Raw genomic sequence first — 22061 nt, 5'->3', positions numbered from 1 at the left:
ACGATGCTCAGTTTATAAAGCACTGATCGTACTTTACACATTTAATTTTTTAGAAAATCAGCAAACAATTTTTTAAGTAAATATATAGAAAGAAACCTATTTTGTAATAAATTTTTTGTATATTTAAGCTTTTTATATCTATGATTTATATTATCTGAGAAATGCCCACAAAAGGAACCAAATATCTGTTAATCCACAAAGATACGTGAAAATGATTGTGCACATTTTTTACATCATTTTTATTTTCCAACAAATGCATAATATGAATATGCATTAACGTTACATACCAATTTTTGTTAGTGTATAAGACGTATATAGCAGCTATTCTGATTGATTTTTGGTACAAAAGAACTAAAAGTAAATATCATTAAATTTGTTCTGTAATTAGTACGTTACGAGGTAAAACAAAAAACGAAAGCTACAAGAAAATAAAACTACTGTTACCCACCCGAATTGTGACTACAGAGAACAGATACAAGAAATCCCCCTCCAACCCACAGCAAGAGGAATGAATATATCATACAGAACAAACCAAAATTTATAGAGTTCTGCACTAAGGTAGGCACAAATGTATCTGATGGGAAGCCACAAAAGAGAAGCGCTCGTGTAGATAATAGCAATTACCGCACCTCGCGTCAAGTTTATACCCTAAACACCTTGGCAACAGCTTACTAATGCACTACGTATTTCTTTGCAAGACTGCTTGAAGAGCTGGATGCTGAATTCCGGGCAGCTGGTACCCAATGAGCTTGGGCTCACTTACAAATTTGGTTGGCAGTCAACTAAACTGAAGCATTTGCCTCAGTCGCAAGGTAAGTACAGTACAATGTCGTATGTGCCATATTTTGATTGCAATAAAATAATTAAGTAATTTAAACAATGTTGTTTCCATTATTTATGCATGGAGGGCTTTGAGTGTTGTATCAGACTCTAATTTATTGTAAACGAAGTTGGATACAAAACTGCGATTTGTCAACGTTCTTGATGCTTATCGGTTATCGATAAATGATGCGATATGAACATTCGACATGAAGTGGTTACACCGTTTAAATTTGCGTTCACTGCCGCCACATATTTTCAAAAAAGAGCAAGAGAGAGAGAGAGAGCTTTTGCTACTTTGCCATCACGTGGCTGACGAATACCGTTATTTCGATAAGCGCCTAAGCTGTCGCTTGATGTATAAACGCAGTGAGACCTTGTACATCGATAGGGTTGCCAGCTTGGAGTTAATATATATGCCAATGTAGATTAATATTCAGATACGGCAACACTTGTTTGACGTTTAAAACTTTTCCGGCTGTATCCTTGTCATTTAATTTTTAGCCAGTTCAGTTTTTGTGCTTTTCTTTCAGTGTTCAGCAGCAGAAATTTGTTTTCATGCCAAAAATGGTGAATAACTCGGTTGTAAATGCGCCCTTCTACCAAGAGGTAAGTATTTTTTAATGGCCTATTGCAATTGCCAACGGGCACTACAAATGCAATTTTTGCAGAAGCGCAAAATAGGTGGTCGCTCTGGTGGCACCGGCACTGACATGGCTGATTCCGATCAAAGCAGCGCCAATGCAGCCGAAAATAACGAGCATTTGCGTAAAATATTCGTTGGTGGTCTCTCGATAAATACCACAGCCGAAACGATGCGCCAATTCTTTAGCCAATTTGGCGTCGTATCCGACGCTGTGGTAATGCGTGATCCCATTTCGAATCGTTCGCGCGGCTTTGGTTTTGTTACCTATGTTGAACCAGGCGCTGTTGAAAATGTCCAGCGTGCGCGTCCCCATATTATTGACAGCAAGTAAGTCTCAGATTGTCATACGAACCCAAAATGGATGAGGCTTTCACTAATATTACACGCAGAACTGTTGACACCAAACGCGCATTTCCACGCCATGAATTCAACAAGGCAATTGGCCATCTCAGCAATATTAAGACAAACAAGATTTTCCTTGGTGGCCTTAAGGATTGTCACGATGAGAGTACATTGCGAGAATATTTCGCACAATTTGGTACCATCAGCAGCGTCAAGGTGTTACTGGACAAGGAGACCGGACGCAAACGTGGCTTTGGGTTCCTGGAGTTTGAGGATACAGCCAGCGCTGCGCGTGCTTTAGGTAGGTGGGGCTTAATACCTGAGCTTATGTTTATTTTTCTTTATACACCTGTCAATAGCTCAAAGCAAGCATTCGATTAAGCTCATCACTGTTGAGGTGAAAAAATCCACCCAGATGTTGGATTGCAGCAAACGCATACGCCTACCTATTGGCGGTGCCGCATGCGCCGGTTATGCTCCGCCCCAGCCGACCATTATGGATAACTTAGTCTATAATCCGAACTATAATCCGTATCAGGCTCAAACGTCGTTACCACCATCGGCTTTCTTTAATGGCTGGGCCTCATATGTGGCACCGACAATTCCAACAACAACCATGAGCTATCCACACCATCAGCCACAATTGCCTGTCTACCCGCAGGGCGGCTGGGCCTATGGCAATCCTTCGTACGTTGGCTCGGAGTGGACCAGGAACAGTTACAGTTCAATTGTATGGCAGCCGAAAGTTGGCCAAAAGCCTATCTCTGCTCAGCCACTGCACACTGAGCGTCCCAAAAATGAATATAAGTCTGTGCAGGCTGAAGAAGCTACCAAGAAGCAGGCATCGGTAGCCATTGGCGATGCCAATATAGAGAATCACGCCACCGTCGATGTGGAAAAGAAGTGGCTCGCCAAGGAGTACAAGGTCTTTAAACCAACCGGCAGATACAACTTTGGGACTCCCCAGGCAAATCACATTAGTGCCTTGTCCAATGATATCTCAACACCTGCCTATGGTATGCGCCGCAACCAGTTGCATTTGTTTCAATTAATCGTCTCCATATATTTTTGTTGTTGTTTCAGGCATTTAAGAAGTCTGCTTATGAAGAGAATTCACAATTAATTTATAGTATTATATACATTTATGTATGCCCTGCACTGTACAACTCGTCTATTTGCTAAATGTATGTGAAATACATGCCATATTTTAACCAAACGACCAACACGAGTTTCCGCAGCACAAATCATACAACTGAAACAAATAATAATAATAATAATAATAATAATAATGATTAGTAGGATTTTTGATACGCATGTTAAAGAATGTTTTCATTCTTTATTAATGGATGACTTGTCCGACTCATAAATAAAAACGTTTGCTCTTTTTGTAGACTTTTAAAACTCTTGGTTTTTCTTTTTCCTCACTTTATTTCAAACATAATTTAATTAATTAAGTTAAACGCATTGCAGCATTTTAATTGTTACGATTTGTTTTATGTGTAATGTTTTATACCAGAATAAGTATAAAACGCACCACTGAATTGTATTTGTAGATTTTAATGAATTGTGATTGGTTTTGAAAATGGATTTTATGGTGTTTTTTTTTTTTTTTTTAATTTATTAAAATTATGCAAACTCGATTGTTCGCTTTTGTGCGCATCAATATCAGTTTAAAGCCAACTTCATTCGATTTTTCAATAAAATCAAATATAACTCAATGCAAAAATCTCTGATTCTTTTGTTAAAAAATAAATTGGTTTTTTTATTTGCTGCTCAAGACAATTTTCCTTTTTCTTCTTTTGCTTGGTGTTTCATCTTGATTTTCGAGTACGATTTGTTTTAAATATTTGGAACTGCTGGGCAAGCTGACCAGAACATATTGCTTTACTTGACATTGTTTTTGTGATTTATGCTTTATTTCGATGGCATTTCCCTAGAACTGCATAACTTCTGGGATTTTGTCTTAATACAATACAAAGATGAAAATTGGAAATCAGTTTTCAAAGACTTCTGGTAAGCGTACCCAAGTTTTGTTTTTGTTTTACAACTATTTTAATTGTATACCTATAAATTAAATTATAATTATTCTTGTTTTTAATTTTATACAAACTGTATTTTCTTATAGTTTTGTTACTTAAAAATGAGCATGAACGATATTTGTTATTTATCGTTTTATATTTAATTTATTTCGCTTGTTTTTTTATTTTTATTTTTCAAGCACTTTCAACACTGTTTTTGAGCTAAGATTTGAACACTAACAGTTTTTTTAATTTAAAATGTTCTATGAATTGCTTTAGGCCCCGATAACAGTGCTAAAATTGCTTTCTGGTACAAACAATGTGTACTAAACATAATAAACAAAAATCAAAAATAATCTATGATTTAGTTATAGCGCAATTTTCAACGCCGCACAATTAAACAAATGATATGTTTGAAGCTAAACAAAATTTAAATTTACTAATCGAGTTTTAAACAATGTACTAAAAATTTGCATATACAAAATAAGTTTAAAAATCATTATTTCTATGTGGTTTGAAAGTGCTTCTCAGTTTCAGCTGCTGTCTATCGAAATACCTATGCATGCTTATTTTTTTGAAGGTCTAAAAGTTAACATTACATATTATAAGTTTTCAAATATATATATATATATCATCTCTTGTTAAATATTTGCTTGCTTTACCTTGAGAAATTTTTTTAGTAGATTGCGTTCTTACATTTTTCTTTTATTTTTAGTTTTATTTATTTTTTTTTGTTTTTTAAATATGTACTAAATTTTAGTTCACAACTGCGTTGGAAACACCAAATCGTTTATGTTACTTGACTTAGTTTGGTTTACGAACTTGAATTCATTACAAAAAAAACGACGCTAACCGCCGATTATGCATGCACGCTGCGGCACCGCATTTCCCAATCTAATTTTTAACAATTTCCTCAACTTCCTTGTTCCACATTTATAAAGACTAGCTAGGTTTTAAGTGCCGGCAAAATAAACTGAAGTGGCAATGTGTATAGGGCTAATGGTTTTGGCGGAGGGGGCCAAGTGAAAGAGGGGGCTAGGCGTAAAAAATGCGGCGACGCTAACGTTGCTGCGCTGCTTCTGACTGCTTTATATGAACTTAAGTTTGAGTGTTTGTTGTTGTTGAGGTCCTCTGCTACATAATTCAGTTGAGTGTTTCCCTAAATCGCTTTTACATAATTTTGCTCGTTACTTTTTTTTTTGTTTTGTTGTTTTTTTTTTTTTTTTTTTTTTTGTAGATTACGGGTTTAAGTCTTTATTTTGCTTTTTTTATTACATTTTTTAAAAAAAGTTTTTTCTTTTTTGTATTTGTTTTTTTAAATTGTTTAGTTTTTGTTTAGCTAAGTTTTCATTTTCTTTAATTTTAATGATTCGCCTTTAATATAATTAAATTTATTAAGTGCTGAAGAGTAAATTTTGTAATAAAATTAAAACAAGCGAAAACATTAGCATTTGCATTTCTCTTCTTTTTTATAGCATTTCTCTTGTTAACTTATAGTTAAAATTTTGAAAATTATGAATTTAAACGACAGTTGAAAATTAAAGTTTACATTTACACTAAGATCTGTGACACTGTGTGAGTGTGTGAGTTAGTTGTTCATGTGAGTGCGTGTTTATGTGTGTGAGTGCAGATGTTTGCATGTATTTGTGGTGTGCTGCATGTATTTGACTTATAATATATGCGTTTAGGCGTTGGCGCGCTTTTCTATTTAAATTTTTTTTTTGTTTGGAGGGCGTGCTGCAGTTGTGTTTTTTTTTTTTTATATTGTTTATATTTAGATTTACAACGAAAATTTGCACAGAATTTTGCTTTTTGGCACGAGCTGGCTAATGAAAGAGAACAAAAAGTAAACAAACTGCACAAAGCGAGCTTAACTAAAGGGCGATCCAATAGTATAAATTATGATGTTTGTTGCAGCACGATGCCTCCAGTTAATTGTCGTTGTAGCTGTTTTCGCTCTAAGGAACGTTTAAACATGAAGACAATTAGATATATATATTTTTTTATCTTTTGCGTTGAATGCTGTTGCTGCTGCTACTGCTAATTGTGTGGTGTATGTATGCGTGTGTGCTTGAATGTGTGTGTGTGTGTGTGTGTGTGTGTGTGTGTGTGTGTGTGTGTGTGTGTGTGTGTGTGTGTGTGTGTGTGTGTGTGTGTGTGTGTGTGTGTGTGACTGCATGACGTTGATGATGGTAATTGATTGTTTGCATTATGGAAGAAATCGATGCTGACGTTGGGTTGTTGCTGTTGTTATTTCAGCACTGGCGGCCATCCAATGAGTGGCCACCGGTTCTGATTACGCTCTGCATTTTAACGGCGTCCATAATTACCGCCACCGGTCTGTCCATTGCCGGCACCGCGCAGTGGTCCGTTGGATTGATTACCGCCACCGCTGCTGCGATTGTCATTGCGCTGTCCAAAACTAGCGCCCCCATTGCCGCCCATGCGCGGTCCGTTGTTCCCACCACCGGCCCGCATATTATTGCGACCCATATTATTCATATTGTTGCCACCAATGGGCTGACGAGGAGGCATATCATTGCGCATACGTGGTTTCTTCTCTTCAACGTTCAGTTTCTGGCCATCGGGCGAGTTCTCTGGGAAGTACAGGGGCTGCAAGTGGAATTATGGATTAGAATTATAAGCTAACTCTTATATTACAGTCCTGTTACTACATACGCAATTGGCCAGGCACTTTTGTACCGCCTCAGGATCATCGTAGGTAATAAAGCCATAGTTGAGTGGACTGCGCATGCCCGGCAACACCTTGCTGCCGACTTTGGATAGAATACGCAAGTCAATAACATTTCCAAAACGCGAGAATAGTTGACGCAGCTCTTCTTCGGATGCATGGTGTGGTATATTGCCCAAAAACAGCTGCTGATTGTCGCCAAACTGTTGTGCATTGCTAGGACGACGCTGATCAAACTCTGTATATATAATGCACGAATAAATAAATATATAAAATTCCAACGATTTATTCACCATGTGACTTACCCTTGTTCCGAATCGAATTATTGCGCTGTGGCAGTGGACCTCCATTATCTAAGCGAGAGTTGTTGTTGCTGTTGTTATTGTTATAGGAGGAAGAGGCGGTTGTAGAGTAGCTGGCCTGGCCGCCGCCAGTTGAAGAGGTGTAAACATTGCTCTGGGTTTGTTGCTGCTGCTGCTGTTGCTGCAACTGTTGTTGCTGCTGCAGTGCCGCATTGACAAAGCCACTGGGCGACGACGATGTGGACTTGAACAGATTGGCATAGGTCTTGGGCTCATTCTGCTGCTGCTTGGCTGCCTCGTATTTCTCCTGTTGCTGCTGCTCATGTATGGTCTTAAAGTCCTCCACTGGGGTTGTTGCCCTTTGCAAGTGGCTGACCTTCGCCTCGTTGTTAATTGGTTCCTCTGGCTCCAATGGCTGCTGCATGGCCTGCGGTGGTGGCTGCTGCTGCTGCTGTTGTTGCTGCTGATGCTGCTGCGGCAGCAGCTGAGGTGGTGCCGACACAAGCGGCGAGTGCTGGAAAGCCGCAGCTGGCTGCACTGGTACTGGTTGCACAATGCCAACATTGGACGGCATCACGGGTCCACTCGGCTGCTGTTGAACCAAAGGCGATACATTAGCCTGCACCAAAGCCTGCGGCGGTCCCTGTTGCTGCTGTGGCAACTCCTCGTGTGGTACAACTCCGTTCTGGATTGGCGGCGGCGGGTTGGTGAACTGCGCAGGCAGCGGTACCGCTGCAGCTTGTGGTGCTGCTGGCAATACGGCCACGGGTCGTCCAGCTGCGGCGCCAGCTGGCAGTGGATAAAACATTTGCTGCGGCGCTGCAGCAGCTCCGCCAGCGGCAGCAACTGGCACAACCGGCTGCGGGAGCACCACCTGAGTGGGCAACTGTTGTGGCGGCTGTGCGGCTTCGCCTACAACCTGGACGGCCTGGTCAACAACCTGGACCTGAACGTCATGCTCCTCGTCGTTTTCGGAGCGTGACTCGCCATCCTGCTCATCCTCGATGTACAGATCCTGATAGCGAAAGATATCGTTGTGCACATAGTACTTCTTGGGCGACTGGGCAGCTAAGACAAATGTCTGGGTGAAGCGGCGCATTGGCTGACCATCGTTGGACAGCTCACCAGTGACCTGAACGACAACTCCATTGCCGAGAGTGGCCTGGGCATCAACCTGACTGATCTTGGCATGACAATCGTTAAAATTCAATTGCTGTATGCGATTATGAATCTCGCGCTGACCCACAACCAATGTCGATTCGCCGTGTATGAACGACGAGTTGTTGTTGTAGAAGCGATGCAAATGATTGGGCGCCTTATTCAACAGCGTGTAATACTGACGCACGAACTCGCGTCCCACCGACTGCGGCGAAGGCTGTTGCGATTGAGTCGCATCCATGACCATTGCTAGAGTTCCAAGCGTTTGGTTAAGCGGCTAAGTTTAGTCCCAGTGAGAGTGAGATTGAGAATTTACTCTGTTCTTGCCGAGGTTGATTTTATTTAGTCTGTAAAACAATCTATATATATATGTATACATACATATACATATATATACATATATGCATTTATAAATTTATATATAAACAAGCTGGGAATTATTTATAATTTATAATTCAAAGTCTGCTCAGTTGCCGACTGAATAACACATAAATAACACAAATGAAAAAATATATACCAGAAAAAACATTCAGTTAGTTTCTTTTGTTTTAATACATATTCTCTAGTGTTGATAAGAGCATATTTTTTTGGCTGCAATAACAGTAATTGTTGTAACCGAAGATCGGCAACACCGATTGATTTCGCATCAATGAACAGTTAACGTACAAGCAAACAGGCCCTCAAGGAACAAATGTAAAAACAAAACACATTTAAGGAGCCAAATTTTTCTGCAGCGCGGACAAAAAGATCCAATGCAGTTGCAATTTGACCCACTTTCATTCCAAGCACCAACGTACATGCACATGTACATATATATAAACTCATACACACACGCCTCGCCAAAAATGCATATAAAGGGAAATTTGGTGTAAACTCAAAACAAGACAAATTGCAGCTGTCATAGCCTCTGCCACTATTTTAATTGTTATTGCTATTTCTACCTAACGGGCATTTGCCATTTTGTTATAGTCCATCAAAAGATCTAAGGACTACATTTTGTTTAGTTGGAAAGTAAATGACCTCATACGTAGCAGCGGCAACAACAACAACAGAGTCGCAGAAATGGGAACGTGAACTGCGTAAAGAAGTTTTAGGTTATGTTTGCGCTTCAAGGTTGCGTCGCAGCAGAGGCTAGGACATTTTGGGTGAACACATTAGTGCACGTGCGTGTGCATGTTATTCTCAGGTATCATCTGTTTCATTGAACTCTACGAAAATACGAGAAAAAAAAATCGCAACCTATAATGCCTGCTGGGGTTTCGCAACAAAGGCCAACAGCAAAAAAAATAAATAAAAACGGTCGACTACGAGACGCTGAACTTAGTAATTCCGATGTATTTGATTAAACATATTCTTTTGAAATAGTACACACGTTCTCGCGAAATAAGAACATAAGATTTCTTACCAATAATTGACGAGCGGACGAAACGCGCACACATAGAAAAACACCGCCAAATACGTGTTGGTGTGCTAAATGCGTGAACCGCGTGTGTGAGTCGGAACAAAGAAAGCAATAAAAGAGCAATATTTAAACAAACTTACAAAAACAAATGAGCACAGACACACTTTTAGGTTATGAGTCGCCAAACACAAGCGATAAAATGCCGCTAAGGGGAAAATGAATAAACCGGCAGTAAAGAAACTGGAACGGTTTTGTATTTGTAGCGCGAGCGTTTTTTTGTTTGTCAATCGGCAAGTTTATTTGCCACCCCAACTAAAATTGGTATTCTTTGTTTTTCTTTGTGCTTTCCATGCGTAACCAGAAATGTGCGGCAGCATGTGGCGGCCATCGCCGGCAGTTTGTACTCACCTTAGCAGCAGTTGCCCGATGTCTGTTTGACTGTTTCTAATGCACAATATTATTGCTTATGGTTTTTGTGAGGCCTTTTTTGTTGCTTGTAGTGGCTGTTCTACTCCGCCGCACAGGTTTTATTTTTGTGTTGTTGGTCTAATTTGAAATTTGAGAAATGCTGTAATATATATGTATCTATGTTTTAAAAATCAGTTAAAACTGCAACTTAATATTTATGTGGATGAACACACACACACACACGCGCACACTACACGCGAGGCTTGTTGGTTTGGAGCAGCCGCTTTAGACTGCTTCTTCTTCCTTTGCCGTCGTCTGCTTTGTTGCAATTTTTGTAGTTTAAAAGTTACAAATTTGTCTATTTTTTTCGCACATTACTTGCTTCTTACTTTAGATGTTGGCGATCACAGTTAAATAACTAAGTTTGAATGCGTTGTTTTTGTTTAATTGATGTAAAAAAGAATCGCAAACGCAATGAAATTTAACAAGTGTTGAATTGAGAAGAGAACCGACGTTTATTCGTTTCCCTTTTTCAGTTTTATTCTCGGTGCATTTGCGTTTGTGTATGTGCGCTTTTATGATGGCGGCGGTGTCGTGTGTTCCAGTGTGACCGCAAACAGCAAACGTAACATAACCAAATACTAAAAAGATACCAAAACTACCAAATATAAAAATCAGTAACTTTTAATAACCTAATTATAAATAAGAGGCTTTTTAAAAAGCACAAACTTTTAAGCTAACCGTTGGCTGGATTTAACATTTCCTCCAAGAGATATTCGGCTGCAAAAATTGCCTTTCTCTAAAACCGGTGACACGGAACGTTACCAGACTGTCTACATTCTGTGACAAATATTCGACACTAAATTCATTTCAATAATATTAAAGTGTCACTATCATTTATTATTACTTTACATAATTATTTATTGCTTAAGGCAATTCGAATTGATATATTAAAAATATCGCAAGGACAATTCTCGTATCGAACTCCAATAAAATTTCAACTTAGTGGCAAGGCCGTTACCATATACACACGCTGTCTCTGGATTTGTCATTTTCCGGTCGTCAGCGTACGCGCGAGTTTTGGCGAGTGTGCTAAGAAAAAGATTGCTAAAATCGTTAAATAGTGCTATTTAATTAAGTTTTAATTGACAATAGAATCACATTCACACACCACCAATCAAAATGGCAGACAAACAAGTCGATAGCGAAATGAACGGCGAAGATTTCACCAAGGATGTTACCACCAATGATGTGGCGAGCTCTGAAAATGGTGATTCGACCGCCGCTGCCGGTGCTGCAAATGGCAGTTCTGAAAATGCAGCCGCTGCGGGTAACCAGCGTGATGACGACAGGTATTTTAAGTAAAATGTTTGACTTCAAATCCATTCAATAGCCAGACAGCCCGAAAAGTATAGAAATCATGTGCCTAACTACAATTTTTTTTTATTACCACCTACTCTTTGTTACGTAAATGCAAAGCTAACGTCGTCGTCGAGTGTAAAAAATGGTGTTCGACGAAGCGGCGGCAGCGGCGGGAGTTAGCGCGCCGCTGACGCTGACCCCTTCAGTATTTGCGCGCGTGTCTGTGTGCGACTGTACTTCGCACAACAGTCTGAGCACAACTAAACATACATAATTATAATAATAGAAGCTGTCGGAAAATTTTTGATTGCGTCTTGTAGCAAGATATTAGTTGAACAAATATGAAAGTATTTTACTACACTGTCGCTTTTATTTTTGAACAATGCATGTACACATTGCTGTGTGTGTACATACCTACAAAATACATATATACATGCAATTATACGTATATATGAATTTAGTATATCAATATTTTTGAGCGTTTGCAATTGAAACAAAGCACGAAAATTCCAGTAGCAACAGAGGTAATTAAAGCACATTTCCCCCAGTTGTGAGGTTATGTCCACCAGTCACATATCCAAACATTTTTACCTATGTAGGTGTATTTGTGTATATTCTTTTCTACATGTGTGTATGCATACACAGAAAAGCGCAAAGCGTGTGCTACTACCTCCTTCAAGCCCCCGTTTGCCCCACAGCTCCACGCCTTTCACTTGTAAAAAGTTTTATTTGTATTTGTACATTTTATTTTTATTTTATTTTTTTTTTTTTGCATTTTTAGTGCAGCCATTCGTTGATATTTTTCGTTCGTTTTCGTGCTCTTCCAGTTTTGTACCCAAAATGGCGGTTTTTGTGCTTGCTTCGCAGTGCCGTCTCGGTGCGTGCGTATGTATGTAGTTTTTCTTCTTTCGTTTTCTCAACATTTATTCCGTTTTGCTTGCCGGCTTCGCGCTCTCTGTTGCTGAGGCCGTCGCCATGCCGACAGTGTTGGCAATCCAAAAACTACTTCATTACTACGTGTTTTTTTGCTTGCCTAGATTAGATGAATTTATTTATGTTTCAGTTAAATTTAAAGAAATCGATAGTTCTTTAATTACCACCATGTTGCAGGTTGAATCAATTATCTTTTTTGTTTTTAATTTAGGCCGAGTAATTGTATGTGTGTATATTAATTCTTAAGCTAATTTTAAGTCGCAGTCAAAAAGTTCTACAGAAAAATTAAAAAACTAAAAACTGTTAATGGAAGCAGCGTAAAGCAAATGGAGCCAATTGTATCGTGTACGATAAACAAAATAAAAATAAATCCAAAAAACAATTCATAGCTTATCCTGTTGTGTTTGAGCGAACTAACCTTGTTCCTCTCCGGCAGGTCTTGAGAGAAGTGAAAAGCCATGTTAAGCTATTCTCAAGCAGCCGTGGGCCAATGGAAATTACCCAAAGGATGCAGCGCAACGGATGCCGACAATGTTGATGATGGTATTTATCTAACCAAAATAAAATAAAAAAAAAAAAAAAACAATACTATGTACACACAAAATTATCAACAAATTATCTCGAGTTCTCAATTGGATCCTATATAATATATTATATATATATAAAACGTATAACGCATTTATTGTTTACCAAAAATTGAAGAGAAAGAAAGACAGAGAGAAAGAGAGACTCGCATTTTTTGTTTGTTTTTGCCTACTTAAAGAAGCGCATCCGATGAACGTAACGTAACGATAATGATAACGATAACGATAAAGAAAACGACCCCACAAAAACCGAATTGCAACCGATAACGAGTTTAAAAACGTTTCATAAAATGCCAACACGCGGGTCTAACCGTCTAACTTTTCCACACTCTAAATTCCACCGCCGTGATGTTCCAAAATTGCATAACCCCCTCGCAGTGACATATTCAATCTTTATGAGTAACGTACTTCAAGAATATTTTAAGTATATCAATTTACAAAGTTTTTTATAAATTTAGTCCAAATAAAGCAATTAAAATATCTAAAAGCAGCATTAAAAAATCCTTGCATTTTTCTAACATTTAGTAATAATTTTTTTAAAAATGTATTTAAAAAAAAAAAAAAAAAAAAACTAAAAACAACCGATATTTTTATACTTAAATTAAAAGTTCATTCTTTGCATATATTTATATACGTATTTTTCTCTCGTTTGTGACTCTACTCCCTCGCCGTATCTTTCGCTCAGTTTTTCGACGCACATTTCGAATCTTGATTGAAAGTTCATTAATTAAAGTACAGTAATTATAAGCTCTATATTCACTTTGAATTTGGTGAGTTTATTTTGTTTTTCGTTCTTGCTCCGTCTTTAAATCTATTTGCAGCAATAACAAAAGTAATTTTAAGACAAATTGTAAAGTAACGTTTTTGTAAGCGCCAAATGTGTGGACAGAAAACAAATCCAAAATATTTACAAATACAAATTTGCCACACGCATAAGATAAAAAAAAAAAAAAACGTTTTTGTCGTGCCATTTTTTCCAACTTTATGAAACCAGAGTTTGCTTTGTAGCATTTGTAATATCATTTATAACACTTTATATATTTAATAATTAAAACTAATCAATAACTTTCTGTAACCTTTGACAGGAAACTATTTGTTGGCGGCCTCAGTTGGGAAACGACTGAGAGTAAGTAGCTCGCATTAATTCTAATGATTTGATCATTATTTAATACCATTCACCTTTCCAACTTGCAGAGGAACTGCGCGATCATTTTGGCAAGTTCGGTGAGATCGAGAGCATTAATGTAAAAACAGATCCTCAAACGGGTAGATCGCGTGGCTTTGCCTTCATTGTGTTCACCAACACAGAGGCGATTGAGCAAGTGAGTGCCGCTGAGGAGCACATCATCAACAGCAAGAAGGTTGATCCCAAAAAGGCAAAGGCGCGCCATGGCAAGATATTTGTGGGTGGCCTGACTACAGAGATAAGCGATGAGGAAATCAAAACCTACTTCAGTCAATTTGGCAATGTATGTGGCATAAATCACGACAAGAGAACTGTGCTTATTATGCCTTCCTTCGTTTTTTGTTCTGTGCAGATTGTTGAGGTGGAGATGCCATTTGACAAGCAAAAGTCACACCGCAAGGGCTTCTGTTTCATTACCTTCGATTCAGAGCAGGTGGTTACCGATTTGCTGAAAACGCCCAAACAGAAAATCTCTGGCAAGGAAGTTGATGTTAAGCGCGCAACGCCAAAACCGGAGAATCAAATGATGGCCATGCGTGGCGGTGCGCGAGGTGGCATGCGAGGTGGACGCGGTGGATACGGACGTGGTGGTCAGTTATTCCGTAAAGTTATTAGTTTTGATAGCAATTTATATTTCTCCTTCTCATCAAATATAGGTTATTCCCATCAATGGGATGGCCAGGGTTCGTATTCGGGCTATGGCGGCTATGGTGGTTATGGTTCCGGTGGCTTTGCCGATTACTATGCCGGTGGCTACTATAATGGATATGACTATGGTTATGGTAAATACAACAAACAACAACAAAATAATGCTCATAACAATTATTATAATAACACAACGTCAAGTAATTATCATCAAAACAAGAACAATAGCAACAACTATCAGCAGTTCTAATCTAGCTAAATACAGGCAACAAAAGCAAACAAACAACAACTACAACAATAAACAAAAATGCCATTATACAACATTTTGAAACAAATTTCCCTTTACTACCATACATAATAATATAATATTGTTGTTTGCCGTTAGCAAAAGAGACAAACCGGAGAGAAAAAAAAAACAAAAACAAACGTTTTGCTGCATTTCTAAATAAGAACTAGAAACCCAAGAACATCAACAACAAAACAACACCGTTAAAAACAAGAAAACTTTTTAATTAAATCAAAAAAATAATAATAATAAAAAATATATACATATTTTTAATGCTTACTTATGAATTTTAAAGTCATTTTTAAAATTGCAAATATATGTTGATAAACATAATTTTATATCCAATCAAAACAATAATTTTATATATGAGTTCATATTACAATTAATTTTAAAATCTTTAAAAATGCATATTTAACTTTTTAAAATTTAAAACGTAATTTTAAAACGAGCATATTCATTTGAAAAGTTATACATTTTTCAACAAATTTAAAATCAAATTTGATTTACTAGTGGTCTAGAATTTAAATATTACATAAAACTGACGAAGTATGTGTATCAATAATAGTGTTGTTTAAGGAGCAAAAGCGAAAGTTAGAGAGACAGATCGTGTGAGAGAGTAAAGAGAGTTAGAAAGATAAAGAGTTAGAGAAAAAAGAAAACGAAACAATGTAGATGGAAAGGTTTGTTATCAACCTACACTATACTTGTTGTATACCAGACCAGACCAGCAGGAGCAACAATAAAAAATGAAAAAAAAAAGATAAAAAATAAGATAATTAACGTGTGCGGCCGCCAGAGGTCGCTTTCAACAGACTTTCCAAAGATGACAAATACCTCAAACGCGAAGGCAGCAGCAACAATTAGAAAGAAAACAACAACAGCACGACAACAGCAATCAGACAAAACCTTAAGCAAAACAACAAACATCAAACAAAAACACATAAAAAAGATCATGTGCCAATTATGTGAAACAGTGTGAATCGCCAGCGTTTTGGCCTTTTGCATAATTGCAACTTGTGCCTTTTATTATTGTTAACTAACTGTTATTGTTTGAAACCAACTGAAACCAAAAGCTGTTGACACACTCATAGGTATCACGCACACATACGCCACACGACCACCCATCCACCCACATACACACACGCACACACGCACACACACATTCAATCATAGATGTAAATCTGATGATCACATAACTACATTCTCCCCGTTATCTTTATAATAGTTATTTAAATAGTTTTTCCTTTGTGTTTTGTTGAACAAAACGTTAAACAAACTGAAACCATCAATCAAACAAACAAAAACACAAACACACATAACAAACAAACGAAACGCGTAATCAAAGCTTTGATTCAACTTCTATTTAAAAAAAAAAAGTATATATATATATACCTATATATAGCATATAAATATATTTTTAGATGTATATTATTATTATTTCGGCAACGGGATAATATCTACGTTTTTGCAATGCATATGTTTTCGTATGCACGTCAATACACTATATATATATATATATATTTATATCAGATGTATATAAAGAAAATATACAAATGTTGTATGTAATTTATGCATAAAAATAACATTTTTACAAATGGGATACTATTTTTGATAGTATTATTTTAAGGCAAATCTTTGTAAAAATAACAACAACTACAACATAAACAACAACAACAACAAAACGCAAAAGCAACGAAACGACAACCACTTTAAGGCCGGACTTGTAACTAAAAGTTCAGCGCAGAAGTGGGCTTGGCCAAGCTTAAGCAGTTGATTAAATCAATCCGTTAAACTTAGCCCAACGCCCACAATTCGCATTTACTGCCATTTTCTGGCCCCTTAATGTGGCGGCCATTCATTCTTTTATTTGCATTTCTGTTTTGCTTTCTTGACCAAATATGCATTTTGCTGACAAAAAAGAACGAGTCCAAGAATAAGAGAGGAAATTACAATTTCGCAAAAGTAAAACAACTTATAAATCAACACATACAATTTATGCACTTGATTATAAATGAAACGCGCGCGCAATGCAGCATTTTGCACGTTCGTATGTTGATGACAAAGAACAACAACAACAATAATAACAGCAACAACTCGAGCGACTACAACAAAAACAACAACTACAAACAAACAAACTTAACGATAACAACGACAAAAACAACAACACTAATTACATCAAGTAAAAGAAAAAAATATAAAAAGAGTAAAAAACACACTTCGTCAATTTTAGTAATTTTAATTAATAAATTTATATAAATAATATTTCCTATTGTTCTTTTTTTTAAAGTATTAAGTACAATAAACTCACATTAATACACGCATATATTGCTTTAAATAAGCACACATACAAGCATACAAACACATAAATATTTACATATATCTCTTATGTTAAAATTTTGAATGCCCAAATCAACTTTAAAATTTTTGTCAATATAAACCAACAATTTGACGTATCGCAATCAAATGTATACATATTAATACATAAATTTTACATAGAAAAAAAAAACAAAAAATAGGATATGCATTAACTTGAGTAAATTATTTAAAATTTGCATGTTTCTCAATGTTTTTAGCTAGTTGTCTATATACAAAAAAAAAAAAAAAAAAATAAATAAATAAAAAAAAAACAAATTTAAAAATTAAACAAAAAAATATATATATATATTACCACAATTGTCTTACAAATTTATATTTATGCTATATTTTATATACAAATTATGCTGATTCATAACGACAACAATGTTTTAATGTGCAAACAACTTTTTTTTTACACAAAGAAAATACTTTTTTATATTTTATAGCAATAATTTTGTGCCCAATTTATATTAAAACTATAACCTCAATATATTCATAATTTTCTTTTTATAATTTCTCAACTTTATAAACCAACTAACCAACTATCACCAACAACAACATGTCAATGGGAGCCATAACAGAGTGCGAGAGCTGTTAACAATACATAACACTGTTATAGCCACAAATGTCAACAGTACACATGCTGTTAGAGCAAAGTTAACAGCAGTTGGCAATGTTATGGGCCCCAGAGACAGTTTTTAAAGTTTACCGTTTCAAATATGTACTATTTTTATTAACTCCTAAATATTGTTACATTTTTATTATGATTTTTGAACATACGTGTTATATTTACATTTATGGATATATATATACTTATTGTAATGCCGAATTTTCCGATGTTTCGCCTCACAAAAAAAAAAGAGAAAAAAGAAAAAAAAAAACTAAATGAGAGTAAAATTCAAAACATAACCACCCAAGCAAATATCCAAAATGATCGCAAGTCAACCGCGCAATTTGTCTTGACCAATCCTATTTCGTAACGGTTGCCGGTTACGGGTGTCTGATGTTGTCTGCGCGACGCAAATATCTAGCACTTCCACAAACAGACACAGACATAGATATCCAACAACCAACTACCAGCAACGACTACACTAATCAACAATAATTTCATTTCGCTTTAATGTAACGTATTTTTCTTTTTTTACTCCTTTTTATTAAATTTAAAGGTTATATATTAAAAGTAATTTAGCGTAATTAATATCTGTTTTTAGTCAAATGAATTGAAAAATCTAAAAAAAAAAAAAAGTACACTTAAAGTAATTTTAACGATACTTGAAAAAAAGTTTTCTGAAGCAAATCTTTTAAGATATAAACAGTTTTCTTGTTTTTAACAACAAAATACAACAACACATGAGTAAATTATAATAATACCGATATTAACTCGTATAAAGTCAAATTTGCTGACAATTTGCATTTGTTTTTGTTTTTTCGCAAGACGTTTTTTATAATACTAAAATTTTGCGACAAGCCCCCCCCCAACACGAAATTCCCCGAATCCGACTCCCATATCCCCTTTAAAAGAGAAAATACTATAAAATATAAAAAATATAAATTTGATTACTTTTTGCTGAGGTGAGACATTCAAACACACACACACAAGAGCAGCAGATTTCTTCATTTTTTGGCCATTAAGATGAAACAAAATTGTTTTTAAAAGAAAAAAATATATAAAAACGAAAAATTAACTAAAAATTGAAATGCTGAATTTGTTGTGTGGAAAATGAGGTAAAAATTAGAACATAAAATGCATAAAGAGTACGTCAAACTGAGAGACTAAATGAGATATGAATTGCAATACATTGTGAAACATGTTTATAAGTCGAGAGTGAACAACTTACTAACAAATATCCAGAGACAACAGCAATTTAAGAGATACAACTACATCTGAAATTACCAGACCAAAAAGCAAAAAAAAAAAAGAAAAACAAACAAACAAACCGAATCGCGCATGTATGTGTGAGCGCCGTTTTGCGCCTGTTTTTTTCTCCACTCGAGAGAATGTTTAGAAGAAGATAAACAACAATGAGACAGAAATGTGTTTTTAATTTTTATTGTGTAACGGCAGACAAAATGAACAATTTTTGTAATGCCTGTGCAAAAGCAACAACAACAAACAACAACAAGAACAACATCAGCAGCATCGCCAACAGCAGCAGCAAGCAGCAGCAGCAGCAGCAACAGCAAGAACAACAAACAAGTTTAGATCATTTTGTACATTGATCAACAGTAGCAATCATTTAACAGCCAATCAATCTTATAATCAAAATTCGCAAATCTAGAAATGAGCAAATAAAAGAAAAAACCTATAAAAAAAAACCGAATAAAATTGTGTGTTTTCAGTGGAGTTCCTTTTCCAGCTCTCTAGTGTGCATTTGAATTGTCTCCCCTCGGCGCGGCGTCGCCGCCTTTTCCCCTCTCTCGTCACAAAAACCAATCAATATACAAAAAAAAAAAAAAAAAGAAATTTTGACCAAAACCAAGCTAAAAAGACATTAATAGAAATTTACATACATAATTATACAATTAAATTTCCTAATCTAAGCCTAGTTTGTGCTCATGATCTACAACAAATTTTTGTGTTTAAACCCTTAAAAAAAAAAAAATGTCAAACTCTGACTCTAAACAAAGACTATGGTTATGGCGGCGGCTTTGATGGTGGCTTTGGCGGTAATGGCTACGGCAGCGGCGGCGGCGCTGGCGGGCGCGGTGCCGGAGGTCCGCGCGGCGGTCCCAAAGGTATACACAACACATGGCCGTTAAAAAATTAAAAAAAATTAAAAACAAAACGAAATAGCCTACAAGTTAATTCTTTTTCTCCCAAATCCATTTTTACTTCTATTTACTATCCAATCTCTGTAACTATTTTAACTGAGCATTTGATTTTGTAATTTAACTAATGTTTCCTTGTCTTTTATTTTGAGAATCCTCCATATTAGGAGCCCAAATTATGTTACTGAACATTTTTTATCCTTAGATTTGGTCAAAATTTTCATCAGTCGCTTGAATCGTTTGGCGTTGTAGTAAATCCTTAAAAAAAAAAAACAATAAAAAATGAGATTTCCCAGCAGCTGTGCATGCTTTTACATACATTCCATTTGCTAATTGAAATCCTAATCTCTCATGTTCATCTCTTAAAACAGGCGGCGGCGGCGGCGGATTTAATGGTGGCAAACAGCGCGGCACTGGACGCCAGCCACGACACCAGCCCTACTAGGCGGGGGCCGTATTGGAGTCCGCGACATCTACTTATAACTGCAAACTATTTGAATTTAACTTAGTTTAGTTTGTTATGGTAAGAATGTTAAACATGCAGTTAACACGATTGCCCTTCGACTTGCAGTGATTGGCAATTGTGTTAAGGTTTTTTTTTGTCAAACTCAATGTAATTGTATTTCATTTGAACAGCATACTACAAAACCACACAGACACCTACATGCACACACACACACACACACCCACACACAGACACACACAACAACGCCAATAACGCGACTGCAGGGCAGACCTCATATTCTCATGGCATAAGGCACGTCTAGCGGAGCAGATATACAACCACAATACACACTTGTTGTGTGGCACCATTCCAACAACAACAAAAACAAAAACAACAACCAACAACCAACACCACAGCGGAAGCGGCAACTACAACCTGGCCAAGAAACAACGCATCTTATATATATATAAGTATATATACACTAACACACACATACACACCCACACACACAGAGAGACGGAAAGAAATATATACAACATAGAGAGTTAGGCTTGGAGAAATGTAATTTTTTTTAGCAAGTGGCTAATTTTTCATAGCCACACGCTCGTTAAGCCAGCATTGCCCACCAAGAGAAACCCCACACTGTACCACAATATTATGTTACACTCACTTTGTGTGTGTGTGTGTGTGTGTGTGTGTATGTGTGGGGCTAAACTAATTTGTGTTTTTCTAATGTAGTCTCATACATTATGCGAGGTAATTGTTTAACATGTAAGCAGGGTCAGGCATACAGGAGATATACCCACACACAACACACACTCACTCACGCATGCATGCATGCATACAAACATAAAGAGACACACTCACACATGCACACACCCATACGAAATACAGAGAAAACGGCAACACAGTTTAATAGTAACAGTAAATACATTATATAAAATACAATAGTCGTTAAGTATTTGTTTAAACTTAATTAATTAATAACTGTAATATGTAATGCATAATTATCATAATGCAACGCTAGGCAGCTGGCGCTCCTGCGGTGCGGGCGGGCTATCTCTTTTTAAGCGGACGCACCATAATGGCAAACGTTCCGCATTGTCCAAGTCCGCTTGAAACTACAACAAACAACAAATCCACCAAATTACAAATAACAAATGATTTTTCCGATATAACTGGTAAACGTTTTTCGTGTATGTATTTGCGCTCATTAATATATATAATATATATATATATTTATATATATATATATATATATATATATATATATATATATATATATATATATATATATATATATATATATATATATATCTATATATATATATTTATATATATATATATATATATATATATATATATATATATATATAAATATATATATATAAATATATATATATATATCTTTATATATATATATGAAACAAACAAAAAATATATATATGTATACATATTTAAAAAAAAATAAGAGAATTTTATATTTTAATAAAAATCTAATGCAGCATGACAAGAATAAAGTAAAGAACTCTAAAAAAAACTTGCATCAAGCTCTATAATAATAATAATATGAAAATCCAAACTGAACTACCCAATTTATAGTTTTCAACGAGACTATTGCAGGTATATTTGTTAAAAGTAAATAGGCATCTATATATATATATACATATATATAAAATATTACCTACATATAACTATATACAAATAAC

General features: G+C 36.0%; 3 protein-coding genes across 6 annotated transcripts; 2 read left to right on the top strand and 1 right to left on the bottom strand.

Moving 5' to 3' along the window:
* The first annotated feature begins 1311 nt into the window (after positions 1–1311).
* Positions 1312–3067, top strand: LOC115761723 (ribonucleoprotein RB97D). The gene is made up of 5 exons (XM_030703604.1): positions 1312–1428; positions 1491–1792; positions 1855–2108; positions 2167–2823; positions 2891–3067. The coding sequence occupies exons 1-5, from the start codon at positions 1378–1380 to the stop codon at positions 2896–2898; spliced, it is 1272 nt and encodes a 423-aa protein (XP_030559464.1). The 5' UTR covers positions 1312–1377; the 3' UTR covers positions 2899–3067.
* A 2882-nt stretch (positions 3068–5949) lies between these two features.
* LOC115761687 (ras GTPase-activating protein-binding protein 2) lies at positions 5950–10360 on the bottom strand. Of its 2 annotated transcripts, none has more exons than XM_030703543.1 (5): positions 10177–10360; positions 9788–9947; positions 6823–8336; positions 6505–6755; positions 5950–6438 (listed from the first exon to the last, which is right to left on the bottom strand). In XM_030703543.1, exons 3-5 carry the CDS (start codon positions 8222–8224, stop codon positions 6136–6138), a joined length of 1956 nt encoding a protein of 651 aa, XP_030559403.1. In that variant the 5' UTR covers positions 8225–8336; positions 9788–9947; positions 10177–10360; the 3' UTR covers positions 5950–6135. The 2 variants fall into 2 exon arrangements, with proteins under 2 accessions (XP_030559403.1, XP_030559404.1); XM_030703544.1 differs by having other exon boundaries at positions 9788–9925.
* Positions 10361–10701: 341 nt separating this feature from the next.
* LOC115761688 (RNA-binding protein squid) lies at positions 10702–21328 on the top strand. Of its 3 annotated transcripts, XR_004017760.1 has the most exons (8): positions 10702–11139; positions 13752–13792; positions 13861–14135; positions 14205–14442; positions 14509–14634; positions 19767–19874; positions 20279–20430; positions 20544–21328. XR_004017760.1 is itself a non-coding variant. In XM_030703545.1 (7 exons), exons 1-7 carry the CDS (start codon positions 10970–10972, stop codon positions 20350–20352), a joined length of 1032 nt encoding a protein of 343 aa, XP_030559405.1. In that variant the 3' UTR covers positions 20353–21328. The 3 variants fall into 3 exon arrangements, 1 of the variants encoding a protein (XP_030559405.1); XR_004017761.1 differs by lacking the exon at positions 19767–19874 and having other exon boundaries at positions 10970–11139; XM_030703545.1 differs by having other exon boundaries at positions 10970–11139; positions 20279–21328.
* Positions 21329–22061: the final 733 nt, after the last annotated feature.

Source organism: Drosophila novamexicana, unplaced genomic scaffold (genome assembly GCF_003285875.2).
Source record: "Drosophila novamexicana strain 15010-1031.04,08,12 unplaced genomic scaffold, DnovRS2.1 tig00000485-arrow-pilon, whole genome shotgun sequence".
In the NCBI taxonomy this organism is placed as follows: domain Eukaryota; kingdom Metazoa; phylum Arthropoda; class Insecta; order Diptera; family Drosophilidae; genus Drosophila; species Drosophila novamexicana.
Note: the sequence above shows the minus strand (reverse complement) of the source record. Positions and strands in the feature narration are given on the sequence as shown.

Excerpts from the sequence above, each read along its gene's own strand:
- LOC115761723 (XM_030703604.1), top strand. The coding sequence starts at position 1,378 with ATGCCAAAAATGGTGAATAACTCGGTTGTAAATGCGCCCTTCTACCAA. Across the intron at positions 1,429-1,490 it reads ATGCGCCCTTCTACCAAGAG|AAGCGCAAAATAGGTGGTCG; the intron begins GTAAGTATTTTT and ends CAATTTTTGCAG. Across the intron at positions 2,109-2,166 it reads CAGCGCTGCGCGTGCTTTAG|CTCAAAGCAAGCATTCGATT; the intron begins GTAGGTGGGGCT and ends ACCTGTCAATAG.
- LOC115761687 (XM_030703543.1), bottom strand. The coding sequence starts at position 8,224 with ATGGTCATGGATGCGACTCAATCGCAACAGCCTTCGCCGCAGTCGGTG. Across the intron at positions 6,756-6,822 it reads TAATTCGATTCGGAACAAGG|AGTTTGATCAGCGTCGTCCT; the intron begins GTAAGTCACATG and ends TTATATATACAG. Across the intron at positions 6,439-6,504 it reads AAAAGTGCCTGGCCAATTGC|CCCCTGTACTTCCCAGAGAA; the intron begins GTATGTAGTAAC and ends TTCCACTTGCAG.
- LOC115761688 (XM_030703545.1), top strand. The coding sequence starts at position 10,970 with ATGGCAGACAAACAAGTCGATAGCGAAATGAACGGCGAAGATTTCACC. Across the intron at positions 13,793-13,860 it reads CAGTTGGGAAACGACTGAGA|AGGAACTGCGCGATCATTTT; the intron begins GTAAGTAGCTCG and ends TCCAACTTGCAG. Across the intron at positions 14,443-14,508 it reads CGGTGGATACGGACGTGGTG|GTTATTCCCATCAATGGGAT; the intron begins GTCAGTTATTCC and ends CATCAAATATAG.